Raw genomic sequence first — 23,747 nt, 5'->3', positions numbered from 1 at the left:
TCAAGCAGAGCAGTTCTCATGTCAGCATTCTGACCGTTGGTGAGGGAGCAGTCTTAATCAGAAATAAGCATTTCTGAACACAGAGAGCCATATATATCTATGTATCTAAAGACTTGCATGTGCTTTGTTTCTCAGAATAATTCCATAAGATGGAAATACTGCAGAGCTATTATAGCAGCACTGTGCCAGACTACCAACTAATGTCATGGGAAACTGCTTAAATGTGAAGGCAGGGGGAATCTCGCTTTATAGCCAGCAAAGGATGTTCATGTGTGATGATTCAAGTGGAGGCAGAGAGAAATATGGGGGGAGGGGGGAGAGAGAGAGATTGCAAAGAGGAAATAAGACTCTCATGCTGGTTCAAGCTCCAAAAAGCCAGAAAATTGGAAGCTATGGCTGATGACTTAACAGAAGTGCCCCATGATCAGAAATGATGCTGTACTTACTTACAAATAGTCCTTCATGTACCCAAAGGTAAAGGTTTGTACAAAAATTTAATAGGTTTTTTTTTAAATAATAAAAGAACCAGATGAGGGAGGAAAGGGGTCTCTGGCACCAGCAAAGATGGCTCATGTTGCCTAGGTCCTGTATTGGCAGCATGCCCCAGTCACACTTGTGCCATTTGCATCATGTGTAGCAAGTGAATGCCAAAAGAGAGCATCTGTTATATTAGCACTGGTGACCTGATTAACACCTGTAGTGGAGCAGCAAAGCACAATGCCTGTTCACCCCCAAATGAACATCAAGCAATGGGAAAGTCTTGCTTTATGAACCGCCTCAGTGGAATGCACCCCGGCCCCTAAGTCAATGATAGGGGAGCTGAAACTGCTTATAGAAGTTATGATGTCTCCTGTGTTTTCAAACCATATTCTCTTTTGAGAACAATGTTCCTGTCATTTCCATAATCACCAACATCTTTCTTTCAAGAAATGAGAGAAAGCAGAAGAGAAAACCACCTTATTCCAACAGGCTTTGGGGAACTGGCTGCTTTTAATGAAATGGCTGGTGCCATGTTGATTTTATTGTAATTATTTCTATGTTTTTAACAGATCTTTATATATATCATATAGTTTAAATTCTATTGATGTTTAATAGTTTTTTTCATGATTCCTCTATGTTTTCAGCAGTTCCTATTTTACCTGCCTTGAGTACCCTGTCAGGGGAAAAGGCAGGGTATAAATAAATATATTATAAGAATAATAATTCTTTCTAAGCTTTTTTGAGACTCAAATGAAGTGAAACGTGGGGTGTAATTTTAACTAAACAAATTGAATAAATAGATGTTTGGCTGCTCTAGTGAAGACTGGCAAGGTGTCCCTGCATCACCACTTCTCTTTTCATTTGCCATCTACAGAAACAAGGCAGGTATTACAAATGCTCTCCATCTTGGAGATTTCCAGCTGCTCTCAGTGTAGCGGGTGGTGGGATCAGTCCTAAAGCTTCCTTCCATTCTCCCATTCTTCTCCACAAAAGCTTGACATCCCTTTTTGTTAACTCCTTCCTTCCAACCCGCACAAACAAAAGTTCTTCCCACTGAGGTCGCACGGCTTTTCTCAGTTCAAAAACTTTACTAGTGAGCAGACAAAACAGCAGATGCTGGAATAAACTTGGGTCCTTAAGGTATAAAACAGAGTCCATAGGGTGATGCCAGTGGTGACTGGGGGACACTTTTATCTCAACCTGCCCAGTTGCATCTCTTGATCTGCTGGTATAGCTTGCTAAGAGCAAAGGTGTGCATTGAAAATATATCACTCATTAGAATGTCCATGGAGCCACTTGCAGGAAGAGTTTGCCAACATTAAGCTTGTTTGCACTGTAAGTCTTTTGTGGCATTGTATTGTAAAGTTTGCAGAACCCTCAAATATTCTAGAGTTCTGAACATTAGAATAGCTGGTGCTGTAATTCACTTCTTAACAAAACCATTAAATGATGAATCCTACCTAAGCCTTTAGTTTTGAGATAATGCTTTCATTGAATCTGGCCTTTTAAGGCATAGGCATGCCTTTTCCCAATGAATTTTAATAGATCTGTCAGTAGAATTTCAAATCACAATGACAGGCCATAGGAAGGCCTGGAAAAGTTTCATAACTTAAGAATTTATTCACATCTAAATAATTCAAATCCTGAACCACAGTTGTGACTATTTAAATGTGAAATTCCTATAATTATCATCATAGATCTTTGGGTATAAAAACTGCTTGCCACACTCTGACTGATGCAGAATTTTTCAGTTTGTGTGTGTCAGAGAGAGAGAGAGAGAGAGAGAGAGAGAGAGAGAGAACTTGCCAAGCTGCTATCCTAGAGCTTTTAATGTGCATGTATGTTTTCAGTGGTTGCTTGAAGAATACTAAAAGCACCATTAAATCTGACTTACTGAAAGGCATCACATTCTACCACATTCATTTAGGAATAATGACATTATAATGCTATTTAGAGAAGTCAGAAAATAATAATTGATCCTGCTATTTTTTTCTGTCAAAGTATTTTTTACCTCATTACTTGCCTTAAAAGTTATATTATTCCAAACCAGTGTCTTGCAATACGTAAGAGAATCTACTGTTAATCATGAAATATTGTTATCTTCATATAGGACACACACATCAACACTTGAAACATTTCAAACTGTGGTCACTGTGTTGCAGTAAGCACATTTTACTAAATTCCATTTAAACACTACGGTATTTAGGAAACTAAATGAAACAGTGTTTAACTCACCTATAGGGCACATTTCTAAACACCAAGCATGTGCTACCTTGTTATTATGAAAGAACGGTAACCACAGTCTTTGATATGAAACCAACAGCATCATATTAACTCACATGACAATATTGACAATTCTGAATACAAAGGATTACATAACTCAAATTGAGAGCCTATTGTACTTGACTAGACACTGTACTGTGAAAAACACATTTGTCACAAAGACACCCTGAGGTCTCAAGGGCCCTCCTCAGGAGAGCTAGGTTTGTATCCCCTCCTTCTGACATGTCAAAGGTGGTTATGCATAGTCTGGGATAATAAAAAGGTTAAACTGTTGAGTTTCTCTTTGAATAAAGTTTAGTGGATGACTTTTACTTCAGGATCAAACTCTATGTATAACTTAAATCCTCCCTTCATCAGATTGGCTAACAATTGTGGCATTTATGTACAGGTAACTCACATGCTATGTGAGGCTTCAGTTCTTTGGGGACCATGCATAAACACAAAAATGCAAAAAGCTAAGAACCCCTGTTACTGCCCCTACCCGCACAAGGTAGAAGGCTGGTTGCCTAGCTTTGGGAAGGAGGTACATGGGCTCTGGGCAGGGTCCCAGAACCCTCCTGCCTCCTTCCCAAAGCTGGATAAGCCCATGATCGCAGCTCTGTGTAGGTGGGGTAATAAATTAATGAACAGTGAGTTTCCTCCATTCTCCATTTATTCCCACCTGTGCAAAGCTGTGATTGCATAAGTAAAATAAGTGTTAGATGTGAGTTACCTGTCTTCATTTTGCCTTTCTATGTCTTACACTGATTGAATCATTTTTGTCCCACGAGGTACATTCTTTTCTGCCAGTATATTTTAGCCCAGAAATTCTACAAATGATTTTAAGTTTATCTTGATTTGAGACAGCTGTAGGAGTGCTAATTCATTTGGGATAAATAATTTCTGTGCTCTATTTCTCTTACCTTCATCATTAATAGTGATGGACTTGCTTTTGGAAGGAGCTATAATTATACTGTCTGAGACTATAGGTGTACCAGATGTTGCAGGTGTTACACCAGTTAACAGCACTTCTACTCTTTCATCCAGTCTACTGCGGGCTCTGCAGCATACAACAGCTAGGAAAAATATTTTGTATAATTAGTTCTCTGAAATAAAAGGAGCTCATATTGAGAGCACATTACACCTGACTACATTATGCAGAAGACACATGTCCCAAAGATCATGAGAGGTTTCAGTTACAATCATAAGATGTTTGGTGAGTGAGCATGAGAGATGGGGTCTTTTTAATGGCAGCTGCACAACTTTGCAGCACCCTTCCAGCTGAGATATGTTCCCCACTTTAACAACTACCTGTCAGAAGTTAGAGATTTCTGTTTCAATAGGCTTATAACATTTGATTATCTAATTCTCGCTGCTGCTGTATCAGTTTTAGACGAAAAAAGTCTTTGTTTTTTAACTGCTATTATATTTTGTTTTTAAATGGGTTTTCAGCTATGACAGTATTTTGTTAGTTTATGATCAAGTTGGTGAGTCAAATCATGATAGTGGGGCTGGGAAAAAATCGCATCTGGCAACCAATGCGCCCCTTTGGTTTCAGATAGTACATGGGTAGATGAGTCTAAAAAACATGGGGCAAAATTTTCATGGCCTGCTAACTGCTATAGTGGCTCATTTACCAGAAGTAATGTATTTAGCATTAACTCTAGAAGTGTATGGGGACGCGGGTGGCGCTGTGGGTTAAACCACAGAGCCTAGGACTTGCCGATCAGAAGGTCGGCGGTTCGAATCCCTGTGACGGGGTGAGCTCCCATTGCTCGGTCCCTGCTCCTGCCAACCTAGCAGTTCGAAAGCACGTCAAAGTGCAAGTAGATAAATAGGTACCACTACGGTGGGAAGATAAACAGCATTTCCGTGCGCTGCTCTGGTTCGCCAGAAGCGGCTTAGTCATGCTGGCCACATGACCCAGAAGCTGTACGCCGGCTCCCTCGGCCAATAAAGCGAGATGAGCATGCAACCCCAGAGTCAGTCATGACTGAACCTAATGGTCAGGGGTCCCTTTACCCTTTACCTTACCTAGAAGTGTATACAGTGGTATGCTGGGTTACGAACTTTATTCGTTCCAGAGGTCCTTTCTTAACCTGAAACCGTTGTTAACCTGAGGTGTGCTTTTGCTAATGGGGCTTCCCGCTGCCGTCAGCACGCAATTTCTGTTCTCATCCTGGGGCAAAGTTCGCAATCCAAGGTACTACTTCTGGGTTAGAAGAGTTTGTAACCCAAAGTGTTTGTAACCCGAAGCGTTTGTAACCCAAGGTACCACTGTACTCAATTCTGACCAAACTAAATCTCTTAGACCAAAATATACCCCACTATGAATGCATATGTAGAAGAGGATGCAAATAATAATTATTTGTTGTTGTTGTTATCACCACCAACGGTACTACTACTATAAAGTCTTGTCCATTTCGAAATAACCTAAGTACAGCAATTTTAAAGAAAACACCAGGCTCTACCTGGTATATCTTCAGCTGCGTACAATAAGAAAGCTTTGACCACTTTAAAACCATCAACTGTCTCATTGTAATTATTGATTTCCTTTCCCACCCCACTTCTGAAACCCGGGCACAAAACTGACTGCACATGAAGTCAATGGTGAGTGAACCATAAATACTGCATGTGTTTTGTGAAGCTTTCAGCTTAAAATATTAAAATATGGTGGCTTGTGATTATAAAATGCAGCATGTCTTATAAGCAATTCATGGTTGCTAAACAACAGCTTAAGGGCACATCCCACATTCTTAGTTCAGCTCTTTAGCATTGAGCTAGCAATCCCTGACTAGAGCTGGCACTGCAAATGTGGTCATGCTGAGTGCAGTCACAATCCAAAGGACAGTTCATTTGTTTAAATTGGCTTAAAAAGTGTACTGTTGAATTAAGGCCTTCATGAAAAACACAAATCCCATCACTGCTTCTTTATTGTAGTGCAAAGCAAGGGTCCTCAATCTTTTTGGACCTGGGGGTACATTTCAAAATTTAAGGAATTTTTGCGGGTATCACAAAAATAGATATTTCACAAAAGATAAACTGGTGGTGCTCAGACAAGCTCCCCACCCCCAGCCACCCATAGGCAAAACACCTACAATCACAAAAACAGACAAAAATATGCAGGGAGCCATTGCCACCCTGCAAACAGGCAGCCTTCTTCAGGCAAAAAAAAGCAATTTAAAAATAATTTAAAATAGAGAAGGGCAGGAGGCCTTGGTGGTTGACTGTTATGTTGGGGACCCCAGGTGCAAAGTGTGAAGAGCAGACATTGGACTAGTGAATATCTGGACCAAAACACATGCTTATTCTAGGGTAACATGGTATGTACATTCATTGTCTATCTTTACTTTCTCAAAACATCCATGTGAATGGATTTTCTTCCATGCACTATACAACTAACTTAAAGAATACCAATATACACATTTGTCATTATAGTACTTTATGAGGGTGCCATGCTGTGCAAAGAAAGAACGAAAGAAAAGATTTGGTGGTAATATTCAGCATTCCATCCTTAATTAATTAAACTGCAAATTAATGAGATGAAATCTGTAATTAAGATTATACTGGCATTTTTCTTCAAGTTAAAGGTCTTTAACAAATTAGAACAATGGCAGTACAAATAATATCTATCCCATTAAGTTCAATAATTTCATTCCTCAATAAGTCTCTCAATTACCTTCAAACACCAAGACAGACTATTGTTTTCATTCCTTTACAAAAGCTTTTGTATATAATTGACTCACACATTTTGAAGTGCCCTTATCAGCCCACGTGGTGTGTTTTTATAAAGGCTATTAGCTTCATCATTAAACTGATTTCCAATGTTCTTAATAGGTACCCAAGGAACAAATTAATTCTGTAATTGTGCTTTAGCTAAGAAATTAATGTATATACTTTTGGCATACTATCCCCAGTTTGAAATAAACTAGGAATCCAACTGATATGGTTAACGTTTTGTTACACAGAAACTTATTTTCCCAGAACTGCTTTTAAGAATATATTTGTTGTTGCAATATTCCACATAGCGCTCTATGATAATACATATACCTGAATTCAGTGCATTTTGCCTATGTATAACTATGCACTATTGGTTGTACCTACTTAAATGGTAGCCCCATTGAAATTAATATACCCAAATTAGTTATGCTCAGCAACGTCAAAAGGGTTTACTCTGACTAGGATTAATGCAGAATACCACCCTTTCTAGAAGTTCTGGGGAAGGCTAGAGTACTTTTTTATGCAGAACATCCTAGGTTGAATCCCTGATGCCCAACAGAGGGCTGGAAAAGATTCCGATCTAGAATCCTGAAGAGTCGCATAATTTAGACAATATTAAACTAGCTGGAGAAACAGTGTGATTGTATAAAGCAACTTCCTGTATTCCCAACATCTGCTGTCACCTAAGTAGCAAACTGGTTTTCACTGGTCTCACATAAGAACAGCCCTGCTGGATCAGACCCGAGGCCCACCTGGTCCAGCATTCTGCTCCCACAAGCAGGACATGATTATAATAGCATTCTCCACTCATGTTCCCTACTAAACAATATTCAGAGAGGAACTGCTATCTGTTAGCCTTACTGAATGATAACCCTGTAGTACACAGCTAGCTGGAGCCACAAAAGATTTAGTCTCTCATTCTGAACAAGAGGAACCCATTGCTACATAGAGAGATCAGTACTGATGAATTACAGCCCATGCATTGCTTTATGTGGGTCTGCCTTTGGAAATGGTTCAGAAACTGCAGCTAGTTCAGAATGTTGGAATCAGACTGCTGACAGGGAATAAGCAATCTGACTGTATAACATCAGTCTTGGCAGGACTCACTGGCTGCTTAGACATTTCCAATCCAAATTTAAAGTGCTGGTTTTAACCTATAAAGCTCCATGTGGCTTGGAAGCCTAATATCTGACCCAACACCTGTCCCGACATAAGCCTACCGAGACTCATTAGTCCTTAGGAGGATGGCGACAAGGGAAAGGGCCTTTTCTGTTATGACCTCTCATTTATGGACTGCTCTCCCCAATGAGGTCCACCTGGTGCTGACTTAACATCTTTTTGCCAACAGGTTAACACCTTCCTCCTTTTCCAAGCATTTGATAGGGCAAGCTGAGTGGGCTGTTACCTAGAGCTACTGTTGGCTTCCCTGCTGGTTCTGTTTGGATCTGCTGTGTAATTTTTTCCTGCTGCTTTCTGAAGTATTTGTTGCTTTGTTGTTCTATAATTATTTATTACTGAGGGCTGTTTATGTTTTAACATTTTTGTGTATTTATTCTACGCTTCCTAGAGACTGCTGTGTATTAAGCAACTAACAACTGAAATAATAATATGAATAAAAGTAAAAGATGTATATGGAAAAATACTTTGAAACGGTAAAGCTATTTCTCCCATATAAATTGGGTTTATATAGCCATATAAATATAAAACATATCCATATAGATTGATCGAAGTGGGGTAAGTAACCCCCAAGGAGAGGGACTTTTTGGTAGTGGCACCCTGTTATGGAACAGTCTTCCCAAAGAGGCCTCTCCAGTGCTATCTTAGTGGTCCTTTTTGGTGACAGAACCATTTTGCTCATCCAAGACTTTGAAATATGTCTTGGCCCTCTCCATTTTAAAATCTGTGTTTCATATTGTATTTTAATTGCTTCATTTGTCTTCTGAGCTTAGCAGACAATTTATGTTACAGGCATGCTAGAAACATTCAGGTAATAAACAGAAATAAAAAGTCCTCCTAACACGTTTCAATTGGGATGCAAGTTACAAATAAGCCTTTTGACATCCAGCTTCTTGAGTGTTGGCTACAGCAACATTCAAAAGAATTTAGAGGTCAGAAAGAGACATTTAGGAAGAGCCAGTTTGTTTGTTTGTTTGTTTGTTTGTTTGTTTGTTTGTTTGTTTAGTCACCTATATGTTAGGGACCATGGCTCCAACTATTTCCAGACTGAATTATAGCTTGGGGAGGGGGTACTATTTTCATTTATATAAGAAAAGTTTGCAGTTCTTGGCTCATATGTACCTGGTGCAGATTTATAGGGTGTCGATTCAGGAATTCCATGAATTGGATAGATCCAACGAATTCCCCGGATGACTTCATCCTTCATTATTACAGTGTTGCTGAGAGACATAAGTAATATATACATATGAATATGATTACTCTAGAAAATTGATACAAGTGATATTGACAGTACAATTAACCAAGATTTCCAACAATGCTTTGTGACCATTTTGAAATTTGTTCAGTGGGACCAGCTTCCAGAAGGTGCTGTCTTTTTTGGAACAGTGGTACACTCAAGTAAAAGGCTTTTGGTTGTTTTTAAATCCACTTCTTAGGACGATCATAAATAGACTTCTTATTAACACTTGTCATTAAATCAAAACAAAGATAATTAAATGAATCATGTCGGAAGTTAATCTGCGCAGCAAAATTTGTTTTCAGTTGGAGTAGGACACAAATATATTCTAAGATAGTGGCTATTGTGTTTTGCTACCATCCTATCCTCAACTATTTACTATTCTTTTCTATAGAGAACTATATTCAAAGGAGATAACAGACTGGAAGCATAACACATCAAAATAATTACTACAATCAATTAATTTAAAATACAGATTACAAAATTCATTGCTCAAAGCATATCAGTTAAACAGTTTGGTACAACCACCACTATCAATCAAGGGCAACAGGCTGAGTACATATGTGGCTCTGAGTATCCTGTCCATACCCCCTGGGTGAACAAGTGGAGAGGTATCCATATCAGCCTGACCAGACAGAGCCATAGCTACATCACAGACCATTACTATTGTAACTGCAGCTTCCAAGTCAGAATTGTATGCAGTGGCCTTAATCCTTAAAGTGTTTAGCAAATCAGTGGCAGCAGACTACTGAAGGTTCCACTAACTTCCTTGGTAGGAGTCTCTCACCATTCAGAAGATCTATGTTGGATGACACTGCACAGATTCAGTCATACTGAATAAAGAAAGCTTTCACCACTGCTACAGAGTAGATACTAACATGAGGTCTAACATGCATTCCCCGTCATTTGTGCTGTAGCTGTCACCACAACAGTGTCATTGTCCTGAAAAGCTCAGAAAACGGTGGAGTCTATATGCCGCTTTCTAGAAAAAGAACGCCTAGAAGCAATCTTGTCAGGTTCCAGAGCCACCACTTCAGTTTCAGATATCCAGAGGGCATCATTGTTACGATTTGTATTTTGAATAATGGGGGGAAAGTTCTTAAAAAACAAAAACTCTGAGAAGATTTGCTGGGATAGCCAGCTAAGATTTGTTCTGCAAGATGGCTGTTTCAGAGGACTGAGTTTCTAAGGCTGGCAGAGAGGATACTTGGAACATAACCCAGGTGCATTGCTCTCCACCACTTTTCTCCAGGGGCAGGGTACTATCATATCAACCAGAATCTTCACACCTCTAAAATTCAATAATGTCAATCTAATACGCCCTAGATAGCTCAGTTGACTAGAGTGTGGCTGCAGGTTCGATCCCTGTATGCGACAGATGCATATTCCTGCATTGCAGGGGGTTGGACTAGATGATCCTCAGGGTCCCTTCTAATTCTACAGTTCTATGATTCTATGTACAGTAATACTTGTAAGGTTTGCAAAGTGTGAAAAATCATTCTAGACTTAGTAAATTCTAACCATTGCAACATTTATAGCAATATATAAATACTACAATGAACAATCTTCTAAAGTGATAGAGCTCACAATTATTTTTCACTTCAAATAATAGCAGATATCAATTTTATCTCCTCTGTGACTAAAATGTTTACCTTGTTAGTGCTTTGCTTAATTCGAAGGTGTCATCGTAAGACCATTTATCAGCATCCAACTTTTCAACTTTAATAACCAGCACAACTTCATACAGTTTCATTGAGTGAGGTGCAAAGAATACTGGAATATCCAACTTGTTTTTTGGAGCCAAAACGATTCCTAAAAATACAATAAGTAATTTAAACACATATTGTGAAAGGAGTGGTTTGTCAACTACTCACCATCACGCCAGAAATTTATCTCCTATATATTCAGTGTCAGTTTCATGGAAATAACACTTTGGTATAGTATTTCTCAAACTGTGGGCCATAATGTGGGCTGACCTCCCCTTCTTGGCTGACATTTTGCAACTGCTGAGTTCAGTAAAATTTTCAACATTTTCAAGAAGACTCCGTGGACAGAAAGTTTGAGAATCCATGCTTCTGGTATATAAAGAAGCACATTTAAATTGGTTAAAAAGTGACAGAGTTTTCCACTGGAAAATTCCATGTGCGTGTGTTTGTCTCAAAAGAAACGGCAAATTGTCTTTTAATTGGAGTTTTGTGGTATGGTGGTCTTTACAATTTACACAGCAGTGTTTGGCTTCTAAAAATCGAAATAGTGGTGCTATGTAGAGTTGTGCCAGTCTTATCTAAATATTTTAACTCTGTTACAAATTATATTTGTTACCTTATAAATATTCAAAATAGATGGAAACAGAAATTCAAGTGTTCAATTAGAAGAGTAAAAGCATCTTGTGTTTCAGGTACAGTGTGTCAATGGGAAGTTTTCCTTACATAGTTTATTGGTGGTTCCTCCATGGGAATCCAGCAGGGTTTTCACTCCTAAAGAGATGCATATACCATCTCCTACTTGTCTTGCAGGTACTGATTTCCCCAATATACGGTACTCTAAAAGGTAAAGTACATTTAGTGCCTACGGAAGTTGTCTGCCTACCACTTAGCATGTACAGTGGTACCTCGGGTTAAGTACTTAATTCGTTCTGGAGGTCCATACTTAACCTGAAACTGTTCTTAACCTGAAGCACCACTTTAGCTAATGGGGCCTCCCGCTGCTGCCGTGCCGCCGGAGCACGATTTCTGTTCTCATCCTGAAGCAAGGTTCTTAACCTGAAGCACTATTTCTGGGTTAGCGGAGTCTGTAACCTGAAGCGTATGTAACCTGAAGCGTATGTAACCCGAGGTACCACTGTAATTTATCAAAACCTGGAACGATCTAGGTTTGGGTGCAGGGGTAGTCATTGGAGAAATCATGTGTGATATTCCATCAAAATACAAGAACACACTTCGGAAAAAGCAGCTACCAGAAGCACCATTTCATGATGTTTCAACAACAGCTTGTTTTATCTGATATTGACACCAACAGTTTAAAAACCTGCCAATGGGCTGAACCCTAAGAACCCTAAGAATCCTAAGCAGAGGGAAGCTTGGCAGATTTTATTATGTCCTCCTCCCACAGTATTCTCTTGCTTAGCCCCAGAAAAACCTGTGTGGGTGGTTGGTAGAGCCCTCCTGAACAGTGTGGGTAGGGGGAATCTCCTAAAATAGGGCAGGGCACCTTTCACATTCCAAGTTAAATACGGGTAACTCGCAACACATGCTTGAGAGTGTTTGGGTGAGGTAGAGGCAGTTAGAGAGGGTGACCTAAAGAGGCCAGAGAGACATGCAGAGGGGTTTGGAGGGCCAACGAAAGAGACTGGTGTGTGGAAGAGGTGGTTGGGAGAGCTTCAGACTGCAGAATGGGCCTCAAACACAAGGTGGTGTTGGCGGCATCAGCTGTTGAGAAACCAAGGAAGTGCAATTCTGCTTATATGCGCAAGAGCCCGGAACCCACATAAGTTGCGAGTTACCTGTGCTAAAAGTCTACTTTGTTTAAAAGCATTTCTTTTTAATGTTGTAACAATCAGGCCACTGGCTCTGATTCATACAGAACCATTACAAAATTCAGGGACAACGGAAACCATCTGGGTTTTCAACGACCTGGATTGCACCAGGTCATGATAAAAAAATCTCCGAATCAGCTAGCTGCTAGCATGCAAAGGACATCACAGGTGCATGCCAGGGGCTCAGTGGGCCAAATTGAAAATACAGCAGCCATTCAGAATAGCCTAGCCACAATGATCCACACACTGGCAACCTCAACCACAGTATGCACTCTATGTGGTGCTATCTTTATGCTTTGTTCCTAGCTGTCAAGCATCCCTTATTTGAAGGGACAGTCCCTTATTCCAGTGCCATGTCCCGCTGCTGTCCCTTATTGATGAATGTCCCTTAAATGCCCCTTAAATGACGTCCCTTAAATTTCAAAGGAAGCAGCTCCTCTCCCTCCTTCCCTGCCAGCCAGGGAGGAGGGAGGCTCCAACTGTGTTGCTTGGCTGTGTTGCTCACCCAATAAGAAATCTAAGAACGACTGGGGGGTGGAGCTTGCATGCCGTGTGCTGATCAAATCGGCTGTGTTGCCTGGGGACTTGCCTTTGCTCAGCTCTTCCCAGCGGAGAGGTGACGGTGGTTTTCCTTGAGGCTTCGTTTGGCTGCTGGCTGGGCTTTCTGCCTTTGGCTCAGAGGGGCTCAGAAGTTGAACATACCTGAGCTGAGTGCTCGGATCGGAATCGGATGGGTACGTCATAGACGGCACACTCACCCTTGCCGGCGAGAAGGTCTGTCTGGAGCGGGGGCACATGGTGAGGGAAAAGGAAAGGAGATCTCATGGGAGGGGGGGCTTTTGGATTTGTTTTGGAGGATCCTTCGACTGACTTATGGGGGGAAAGAAAGGAGCTGGTTGACTAAAATGGTGGGTGAATGGCGATCTTGTGGCGGGGGGGAGGCTGTGTGTGTGTGTGGCTAGTTAATGCAAGCTGAGGGGGGTTTTGAATGCTGGACGCCATTTTGTTGCACGTGCTGCTGCAAACTTTGCAGTGCAAAGCCAGGCCGGGGAGCCATCTTAAGTTGAGGCTGCATAGGCCTTGTGGTGCATGTGATTCAGATTCTATTCAGTTGAACCTCTGGTTACAAAGTTGGTTGGACAGTGTTCTCGAAGCTACCAGCATGAGTTTGACCAGACTGCAGGAGGACAGGAAGACTGGAGTGCCTGAAACAGGTGAGGCTGCAGGTCCCTTATTTTGGCTGCTGGTCCCTTATTTTCAAGGCTGCTGGTCCCTTATTTTCAAATCTGTAAGTTGACAGCTATGGCTTTGTTATTGTAGTCATCTTCAAAAGACATGGAAGTAAATGAATATTCACATAAGCAATCCACTTGCATGAACAACTTAACATAAGAAGATTTTTGTTTTATCACAGCTCCTCAATTTAACAGAAATCCCTTCTGTTAATGTTACATTGCTGATGTGAACATACTAAAAATGTACTCAAGGGGGGGGGGAGCTGACTTGTCTCAGTTTGACATGGGAAGCCCACCCTGTCTTAGTTCAGTGCAGGGGTTTGGTTTTTTTAGGAGATGAACACAAATCCTTAAAAACTGCAATTAGTTCTTTGGAGTTTAAAATATGCCTCTCTGCCTTCTCTTGGTAGTTTTATAAAAGTAATTACAGCCACCAACAAACTGCCAGCTAACACATGAGTTCCTGTCATTGCATGCATTGAAAATAATTTAGTAGCAGGAAGTCCCCCTGGGGGCAACAAGACTTGATGCTGTGACTATGCTCTTAGAGGGAATTGTACATAAAAAAGCATGGCTGACCTCATGATATGCCATCAAGTACAATCATTCCCAACAGCCATTGCTACAATCAAGCAATATGCATTGCGGCATGAGCTAGCTGCATGTATAGGCAGGTGGGGAAAGTGCCTATTTTGGGATGCAAATGGAGCTCAGTGGAAAGGGCATCTCTGGAATTTAATGTGAATGGAGAGAGGCAGCCTTTATAAGTGAATCTACATGACCTGATGGAAACCAGCAATTTGCAGATTCCACAGCAGACAACTGTTCTCACATTGGTCAGGATGGGGAGGATCAGGTGAGCTCACATTATCCCCCCCCCCGAACAGACTACTCACTTTTGTGAGCAATATAAGGCAGAATCTTATAGTGCTTAATATTGTTAGGCAACTAATATAAGGAGTATTTTTTAATTACTTTTTGAAAGCAAAAACACAAGAAACAGTACCAAAACAAGTGGGACTACGAAAAGAGTGACTGTGGAAACCCACCCAGATGGGTGGAGTACAAATTATTTATTTATTATTTTTATTTTTATTTTTATATTATTATTATTATTATTATTATTATTATTATTATTATTATTATTACCCTCCCCTGTCCCAAGCCCATCTCACTTTTTTAAAAAACAGGTGTTAAATGTGAAATTAAAGTAGTAAAAATGTCTTTGCTGCTGATCATTTTCACCACAATATCAAACACTCTTGTTCTTCTTCAAACAAACAAAAGACCTGCAAGCGGTTGGATGTGAAAATCTCTAGAAGCAGATCACCACCTGGTTTGCATTAATGGCTTGCAGGGGGCCACCAAGATGCTGTTTGTCTACTGCTATAGAGAAAACCTGAAGCAAAAAGCCTCTCTACCAGAAATTTTTAGATAGTGTTTGTAACTGGGGAGTTGCATCCCCACTTGAAAAGGCAGCCAAGAAGAAACAGTGCAGTATGTCTCCTACCTCCCCCTTGGAAAACTTGCCCGGCTTGTGCTGTGCTGGGAGCATAAAGAGGCAGGAGCAGTTCAAGCATTAAAAGGATGCCACTGACTCAGTCATGTTCTGACCCGCAATGACCTCACAGGCAAGTCCACAAGAGGGACTATGAAAAGACTTTTAAAGAAAACACAATGAACATTTCATCTATTTGATAATACGACTGTCATAACTCAGGAAAGAATATTTACCAGAGACAGAATATTTACAAGCTCTGGTTGCCGTTTCATGAGGCTTATCTTTCATAAAGATCTTGGCACTTCCAAGAGAAGCTCTATACACTTTCCCTGATTGAAAGCTTGAATTTAAAAGCTGTTCTTCTGGTATTAAAGAAAAGCAAGTTAACCAGTTGCTGTTTAGATGAGAACAAATGGATTGAGTGCTGATATCAGTAATGAAATATGCAGTGACAATGCAGTTTACTTTGTTTTGAAATGAAGCCTGCTTAAAGATTGGCCATTAATAACTGCTGCTAAAAACCCCCGAAAGAAAACAAACAACCAGTCACATATTCTGGCAATTAATATTAATTTATCATAAAAAGTGCACTTACAACTAACACTATCATATACAAGATTAATGCCATGATTCTCTGCACATTTAGCAAAGTTCTGCTGGAATCAAGTGGGCTTACATCCAGGAAAATATGTCTAAGAATGAGGTGTTTAAAGAACACATTGCCAAACAGTATAGGAATAAACATAAAGAATGTTACAACTTTAATACGTCAACTCTGGGACAATTTGTTAGCTACACATATTTTGAAAGTATGTAGCATAAAGGTTTCTGCTAGAGAAAGATACAAACACCCTCTAATGTTTCAGTGGTACCTCAGGTTACAGACGCTTCAGGTTACAGACTCCACTAACCCAGAAATAGTACCTTGGGTTAAGAACTTTGCTTCAGGATGAGAACAGACCTCCAGAACGAATTAAGTTCTTAACCCAAGGTACCACTGTATTATGTTTGCATCTTTGCACCCAATTATTCTAAATATTTAGAGTTCCATTTATATCATTAAGGTATTGCAAGTCAATATATAAGTAAAAGGATTAACTGTTATATCAATTCCAGTAGACCAATATTTTGTCTATGTTCATATTTCAGAGTAAAATGTTCATAAAATTGCAGGATGTAAATAATTTGTTCAAATTCAAATATTTGAATTTTATAAGAAATGTCTTATCTTGATAACTGGCAAGATAGGAAGTTCCAAGAGTGATTAGATCAGGAAAAAATATTGCTGGCTTTTTGAGAGGAGAAAAATATATAATTATTTGTATTTGCTTTTAAATGTTGTGTCTCTTTGTACTGAATTTTATTGGTCTGTGACATTAATAAACTATTTGTTTTCTTGCTAATAAGAGTGACAAGTCCCAACTAGAGGTTATGATAAACATGTTTCTACTTATGAAGATGGCAGCCGTGTGTCTAATTCCCTCTTCCTACGCTGTAACACCTAGTACGGGTTACTCACATCCTGACTTTACAATCTTCTCAATTTCCTGAACACATCAATAGTTGCAGTCAGGCTTGCTTGATAAGTCCCTATGAACTCAATGGAGGTAACTTCTATTTAAAATGTAAACAGGATGATGCAGGTAATGTTAAAACATTGACATTTTACTATAGTACACAGGTACGTATGAAGGAATGGACATCAGAAAAAGCAGCAACACATTGTGTGAAACAATAAATCTAATTCTTAACTGGCTTATAGACCGAAGAGTGAATCCTAATAGTAGTAGTAGTAGTGGTAGTAGTAGTAGTAGTAGTAGTAGTAGTACCCAACCCATCTAATGGCATTTAATTGTAAACCTAAAGTTTGGTCCTCATTTTTTCTAATTTGTTTTCTATAGGATATTTAAAAACTGACAGCTTCTGTACCATAATCCAGAAGCAGAACGGTACAACGACTGTGTTTTTATTAGCACCTGTGCATTTGAAACATGGCAGGGTCCCTGTTAAAGGTAAAGGGACCCCTGACCATTAGGTCCAGTCATGACCGACTCTGGGGTTGCGGCACTCATTTTGCTTTATTGGCCGAGGGAGCCGGCATACAGCTTCTGGGTCATGTGGCCAGCATGACTAAGGTGCTTCTGGCGAACCAGAGCAGCGCACGGAAACGCCGTTTACCTTCCTACTGGAGCGGTACCTATTTATCTACTTTCACTTTGACGTGCTTTCGAACTGCTAGGTTGGCAGGAGCAGGGACCGAGCAATGGGAGCTCACCCCGTCACGGGGATTCGAACCACCGACATTCCGATAGGCAAGTCCTAGGCTTTGTGGTTTAACCCACAGCGCCACCCGCGTCCCTGTTACTACCATATAAAATAACATTTCTAAAAACAGCTTCCGTTCAAAGTTCTAAAAATTACATTGCTTTCAAAAAAAATAACACTAAACCAGTAGCAAATCAAAGTATCAATCTATTTTAATTTTTAATTTTTTAAAATTTACATTCTGTCCTTTGTAGACACCAGGGCATGTTTATTCCAAAATCAATTGGAATAAAACTCCATCTGTTTCGTTATCAAAGTATATTAAAAGCATGTAATATTTTATTATATTTTCAACCTTAAGTCACATACTGTACTAATTTTGTAGCAGTATAAGGTAAAGGTAAAGGACTCCTGTATGGTTAAGTCCAGTCAAAGGTGACTATGGGGTTGCGGCGCTCGTCTCACTTTCAAGCTGAGGGAGACAGTGTTTGTCCACAGACGGCTTTCCGGGTCATGTGGCCAGCATGACTAAAGCACTTCTGCTGCAATGGAACACCGTGATGGAAACCAGAGCACACGGAAATGCCGTTTACCTTCCTGCCACAGCAATCCCTATTTATTTACTTGCACTGGTGCGCTTTCAAACTGCTAGGTGGCAGAAGCTGGGACAGAGCAATGGGAGCTCACCCTATCACAGGGATTCGAACCGCCGACCTTCTGATCAGCAAGCCCAAGAGACTCAGGGTAGAAATAATATGTTCTAAACTGAATAGCTAAATACAAACTGAAATATAGGAGTAATAAGAATATTCCTTTTATATTAACTCAGACAGGTTTAACAGCACAAGTTTTATCTAATCCAAATACCACTATTCAGAACAGTAAATTGGGAAATCTAAATTCCCTTTAATCATGGCAAGGGATAGGTTTGTATATGTGATCTGAATGATTTATTATCTCTTCTATAATAATGTTTAGAAAAGTTTGTTAATCCTAGCGAATATGTGATGGAGTATCAAAAAGAAGAGAATGACAGTGTTGAAATAGGGTATATATATTCATTTTAATTAAATTAATCTTTCGCTACAGTGAACAATTTAAATAACTCCATTTGTCGAGAACTAGAGTTATGATATTACTAGATTATAAGAGTTATGGAGAAGGTAAACAATATATTCAAAGCAGTGGGACCCAAAAAACAGAACAGTGCGCTAACTTTGGGTCTTTCTATAATCTGGAGTTATGGGACAGCTGGAAGATATATTCAACAAGTACTACACCTGGACAAGATGGCAGTAGAATATTTTTTTTTCTCTGGACCTTCCTACTCCAGAGAAAGGGAAGGCACAAAGATCATGGGAACCTTTGGCACCAACCTTTGGCAATAAACAACATAACTCTCTGTTTGGTGGCTTTTGATAGGATAAGGTGAACCAGCAGCAGACTGCCTACCAGTACATTCTTCTCCAGCAAAACTCAAATGACTACAGCATCTATCAAACCCATAACCATAACTGAACCACATCAATGAATACTCATCTAAGACTTAATTGGGATGCTGGGAGGAATATTTCCTTCTCAACATTTTCTGCGTGGGCCACACTTCCTCTAACTCAGGCATAGGCAAACTTGGCCCTCCAGATGTTTTGGGACTACAACTCCCATCATCCCTGACCATGGGTCCTGTTAGCTAGGGATGATGGGAGTTGTAGTCCCAAAACATCTGGAGGGCTGAGGTTGCCTATGCCTGCTCTAATTTGAGGACAGCTCCCAACCCATGTTAAACAAATACGAGTCCCACCGCTACAATATATAATAGAGCAAAACAGTTGTGCTTTTATTGTTTCGTTAAATGGGAATTAAGCTACATAAATGAATATATATTTTCAATCGTTATGCAGATCACTTTGCAAAAACATACATAAACCATACAATTGTGTACCTTGTTTTTGCTTGAGGGAAAGCCAGAAAATGCTGTCCTTATTGGAATGGTGGGATACAGATGCATGGGGATTATGCATGACATGCTCCTGATCTAATAAAAAGAAGGGAAAGAAAAAGAAAATTCTGTTATGCTTCAATGTCACATTCAAGGAAAGGAATTCACTGGAGGTTGAAATGTGATCAAAGGCTGTTCTAATGTAAGAACTGATGAATGCTCTTCAAAGTATACTTTGAAATAGGAGATGACAGTTTTTTAAGGTCTCTCTGCATTTTAATCGTTCTCCTATGCATGCCAAAAATGACTATAGCTGCTCATGGAATCCTATTAAAATTATTTGGAATAATATACCCCCTAAAACCAAAGTTTTGGAAAAGGGATGTGCAAAAATGTTTGTTCTTTAAAAATATATAGCAAAGAAGGACTCTCCTTCCTCGGAGGTTTTAAAGCAGAAAGTTGAGATTCGTGCATTGCCCAGAGTTGGATGAGATGACGCTCAGAGTCTCTTCCAACTCTCCAATTCTATGAAATTATATTCCAAACTGAAATTTTAACTAAATTCATAAAGGCCTATTTGCAGCACCTCAACATGTTACTTCTTGCTGTATTCTGCATAGAGGTTTCTGGAGACAAGTGATTTAATCCATCCCAGATAGATCAAATTTAATTATGACTGTACTACATGGTGAGACGACCAACAAAATAAAAATAAAGCTCAGTCTCACACAATACATAGCTATGGAAAAATATGATACCAGAAAGAAACAATTGGTGTTACAGCAGTGAGAAAATCATCAGTATTAATTTGATCTGATAAACAGCAAACATAAAGTTATACAAACTCTGATGAATTACCACTGGGCAATCCAAACTCCAATCTGCCAGCCTGGAGGCAGTTAGGATACAGTGCAACCAGGGAGCCCTCCAGCCAAAATGCAAAACCAACTCACTGCTGGCTAAATGCCATTTGCCCAGTTGCAGGCAGCCCAGCAAGAGGAAGCCGCCCAGAGTGGCTGGGTAGTGTATAAATAAAATTATTATTATTAAGTCAGACTCACAATTGATTAACAGTGTAATGGCCCCCAAAAAAGGCCAAATCTTGAGAGCAGGATTGAGAGAAACACAATCCCCAGTACCTGCCATGCTACTATGGATTACAGATTATGGGGAAGAGAGACATTTCACCCTACTGTAGACACTGCAGCTGTTAGATAAGTGAGTTGGGACTTCTTCTCTTTAAAATTCAAGGTAGAGAAGAACTGAGATGCCATAATGCTTGCCTTCGAACTGAGAGCAGTCACTCACTGCTGAAATTTATATTCCAAGCCAAGGAATAATGAATTTATATTATAAGCCAAGCAACATCACCTATTTTCATACAGAATATATAGAATCATAGAAACATAGAAACATAGAATTGGAAGGGACGCTGATGATCATCTAGTCAAAGCATGGGCAAACATAGCCCTCCAGATGTTTTGGGACTACAACTCCCATCATCCTTGACCACTGGTCCTGTTAGCTAGGGGTGATGGGCGTTGTAGTCCCAAAACATCTGGAGGGCCGAGTTTGCCTATGCCTGATCTAGTCCAACCCCCTACAATGCAGGAGGAATATGCAGCTGTCCCATATGGGGATCAAACCTGCAACCTTGGTGTTATTAGCACCATGCTAATAAATATGTGGTTTTCATTAGAATGGCCATGGCGTGGAGGGAAATATATGGTAACAGGCCAAGCTGACTAGCTTTTGAGGGAGCGAATGGCAAATAACAGGAGAACTATGTCTACCTTATATTTAACAGCCTGTATGGTAGCCATAGGTGACCAGGAATTCCATGAAGGTAAGTGAATAGGATGGTGGAGAAGGGATGGCTCATTGTGTTCTTTTTCCAGCAGCCTGCTCAGGGATGGCCCACATATAAGGCCAGGTGAGGCAACTGCCTCAGACAGCAGGATCCACACGGGTAGCAGATTCCAATGTAGATCTTCGCTCACCCCTTATTCCCTGGCAAGGAGAGAGGCACCCTTTGCTGGTTCACCTCAGGTGCCAAAATGTATTCGGCAGTCCTGAGCCTGCTTGGTATCTGTGCTAACCACAAGGAGGGAGGTACATTTCCTCCATGGTTACCATGGAAATGCACTGGGCTAGAATGGAAGGATGGCTCCGTCCCTCTCCCCACTCCCGAGCCCCACCAGTCTGCTTGATCAACAGCAACTTAATAATGAGCTGGAAGCCTGCACTTTCAGGTTTCTCATTCCCAATGGCCAGAATGGTTACAGAGCCTACTAGCCTCTTAATAGATTAGTTAAAAATTCAGGATAGCAACTTTGGAGGCTTATTTACAAGGCTGAATTATGCAAAGAACCAACTCGCCCTTCCCTCCTAACATCCCATAGTTACAAAGATTTATAACTTGTACACAAATTTGCTTTGCATGATTTAACGCGACAATTTAACTGTCATACCATCCATTAATTCATCTCAACCTCTTTTTCCGAAAACTTACAATACTGGTCTTTACTACAACTCTTATCTCAAACTTGGGAATGTGAAGGTGATCACAGCAGCAACAGATAGGTACCTAATTAGTTGAGTTGACATTTACAGTGATTGCCAAAAAGACTATAATGGAAAACCAATTTCAGCAACATTGTACCGGGTATGGTGAATGACACATGTGAAAAAAATTACAGTGAGAGTGGAAAAATAGGCTGTCAAGAATCAAATGATGTTACATCTGCACTGTCAAACTGTCTAGCAGATTGTTATACAGAGCAACACTGGTAAGAGTTGAATATATGCTTTCTCCAACTCTACTGGAAATGAGACTCTAAATGACCTAACTCACATTACAATATTAGTCCACGTGCACCTGGCTGACACTGTACAAAGACAAAGAAGCAGTCTTGCTCTCTTAAATTACAAAAGCAGTGGATTGCTCTTAAACAAACAGTGTGTTTCGGAATGTGTTGTCCCAGATAATCGATTAATGAGATTATAAGAAATTACTTCTTCTGGGTATTTGTTCATGTATTTGACAGTTTGCTAGTGCCTGGAAATACTTATTCTCTGCCAAACTTAGTTTTTGTAATATAATTTTGATAAATTGTATTTGTACAATTACTGAATATTTTGGGTGGGGTTCACCTAAGAAGCCTTATCAGCAAAAGTCCTGTAGAAGGACTCCCACTACGACAACAAGACTTTCCCCCTCCGTTTGCTGCCAAAACTGGCTCAAAGGGGTGGTCAGGAAAAAACCCCAGAACAGTACTCAGGGGAAGGAGAGGGATCGTTCTGTCTGACAAACTGAAAAGATTCTACAGATAACACTGAATTCCAACCTATATCTTGCCTACCTGCAGAATCCTATGTACATTTTACTCTGAACTAATTACGGTTGTGTTCACTCACAGGTAAGTGTACAAAAAATTGCTGCCTAAAACAAGGACCATGCTATTTTATAACAGTGTGCTGGCATATATTGAGTAAATAAATATAATGCAATGGTTAAAAACAGAGCTATAGTTATGCTCAAAATAAATGTTTTAGTTAACGTTTTCAACAAATGTGATGTTTATTTGCTCTTAATTATGTATATTGAATTAAATGGTCTTTGAAGGTTCTAATACCAACTACCCAGAGGGAAAAACTGCAACAAAAAGAAGTTTAGACTAGACTGCTACAAATCCAGCATTTAGTTCTGCTGAATACTTCACAGAAATTAAAAGAGTTCCCAGAGAAGCATAAGAGCAGTCAGAAAATATTTCCACACCAATTTAAACAAAACGGCTATTTTACCAAGAAAATGGGGTGACCAAGCTACACTGCATACAATTATGTTTTGTAAATAGTTTTAGCTTTAGGAATGCAAAGGATGAGGCAGCTGCTATACTGTGGCAGTGAACAACCCCAAATATTGCTACAGAGATCTGCTTTAAGCTTAAGATGCTTACACAAGTAGATAAAGTCAGATCCCAAAGATGGAGCAATTACTCTCCTAAACTGATTAGTAATTGCAGAGACATTAATCTTTTAGTTCAGCACTTATTAGCATAAATGCCAGTTGCACATTTAATGTATTTTTCCCCTGTGAGGAGATACCAATATGTAAATCCCGATTTATGCAGATAAACATGTTTAAATATTGCTGTATGAATGAATTTACAAGTCCAGAATTTTATTTGCCCAGAACAATGATAGAGCTATTTGGTAAGTGTTGCAGAGGAAAAATCTAGGTCTTGGTGCCTTTAGCAATTGGAGGTCAAATGTTGATGTGGATTGATACGTTGGGGAATTCCAACAACCAAACCATGCAGTCTTATGAACCTAATGTAGATAGTACAAAAATATAAACAACAATGAATAGTCTATTTGCAAAATAATGTTCCCTG

General features: G+C 39.8%; 1 protein-coding gene across 3 annotated transcripts in view; it reads right to left on the bottom strand.

Moving 5' to 3' along the window:
• Window positions 1–23,747, bottom strand: part of CFAP47 (cilia and flagella associated protein 47) — a 183,807-nt gene that overhangs the window by 27,819 nt on the left and 132,241 nt on the right. For 2 of the 3 annotated variants that reach the window (XM_053386956.1, XM_053386958.1), the window contains 4 exons: window positions 19,354–19,446; window positions 10,528–10,687; window positions 8,761–8,858; window positions 3,666–3,818 (listed from right to left, as the gene is read on the bottom strand). In XM_053386956.1, coding sequence (XP_053242931.1) covers window positions 3,666–3,818; window positions 8,761–8,858; window positions 10,528–10,687; window positions 19,354–19,446 — 504 coding nt within the window. The remainder of the gene's footprint in view (window positions 1–3,665; window positions 3,819–8,760; window positions 8,859–10,527; window positions 10,688–19,353; window positions 19,447–23,747) is intronic. The other variant, XM_053386957.1, reaches the window with a different exon arrangement.

This window comes from Podarcis raffonei, chromosome 4 (assembly GCF_027172205.1).
Source record: "Podarcis raffonei isolate rPodRaf1 chromosome 4, rPodRaf1.pri, whole genome shotgun sequence".
Lineage (NCBI taxonomy): Eukaryota > Metazoa > Chordata > Lepidosauria > Squamata > Lacertidae > Podarcis > Podarcis raffonei.
This window is presented reverse-complemented; position numbering and strand designations above follow the sequence as displayed.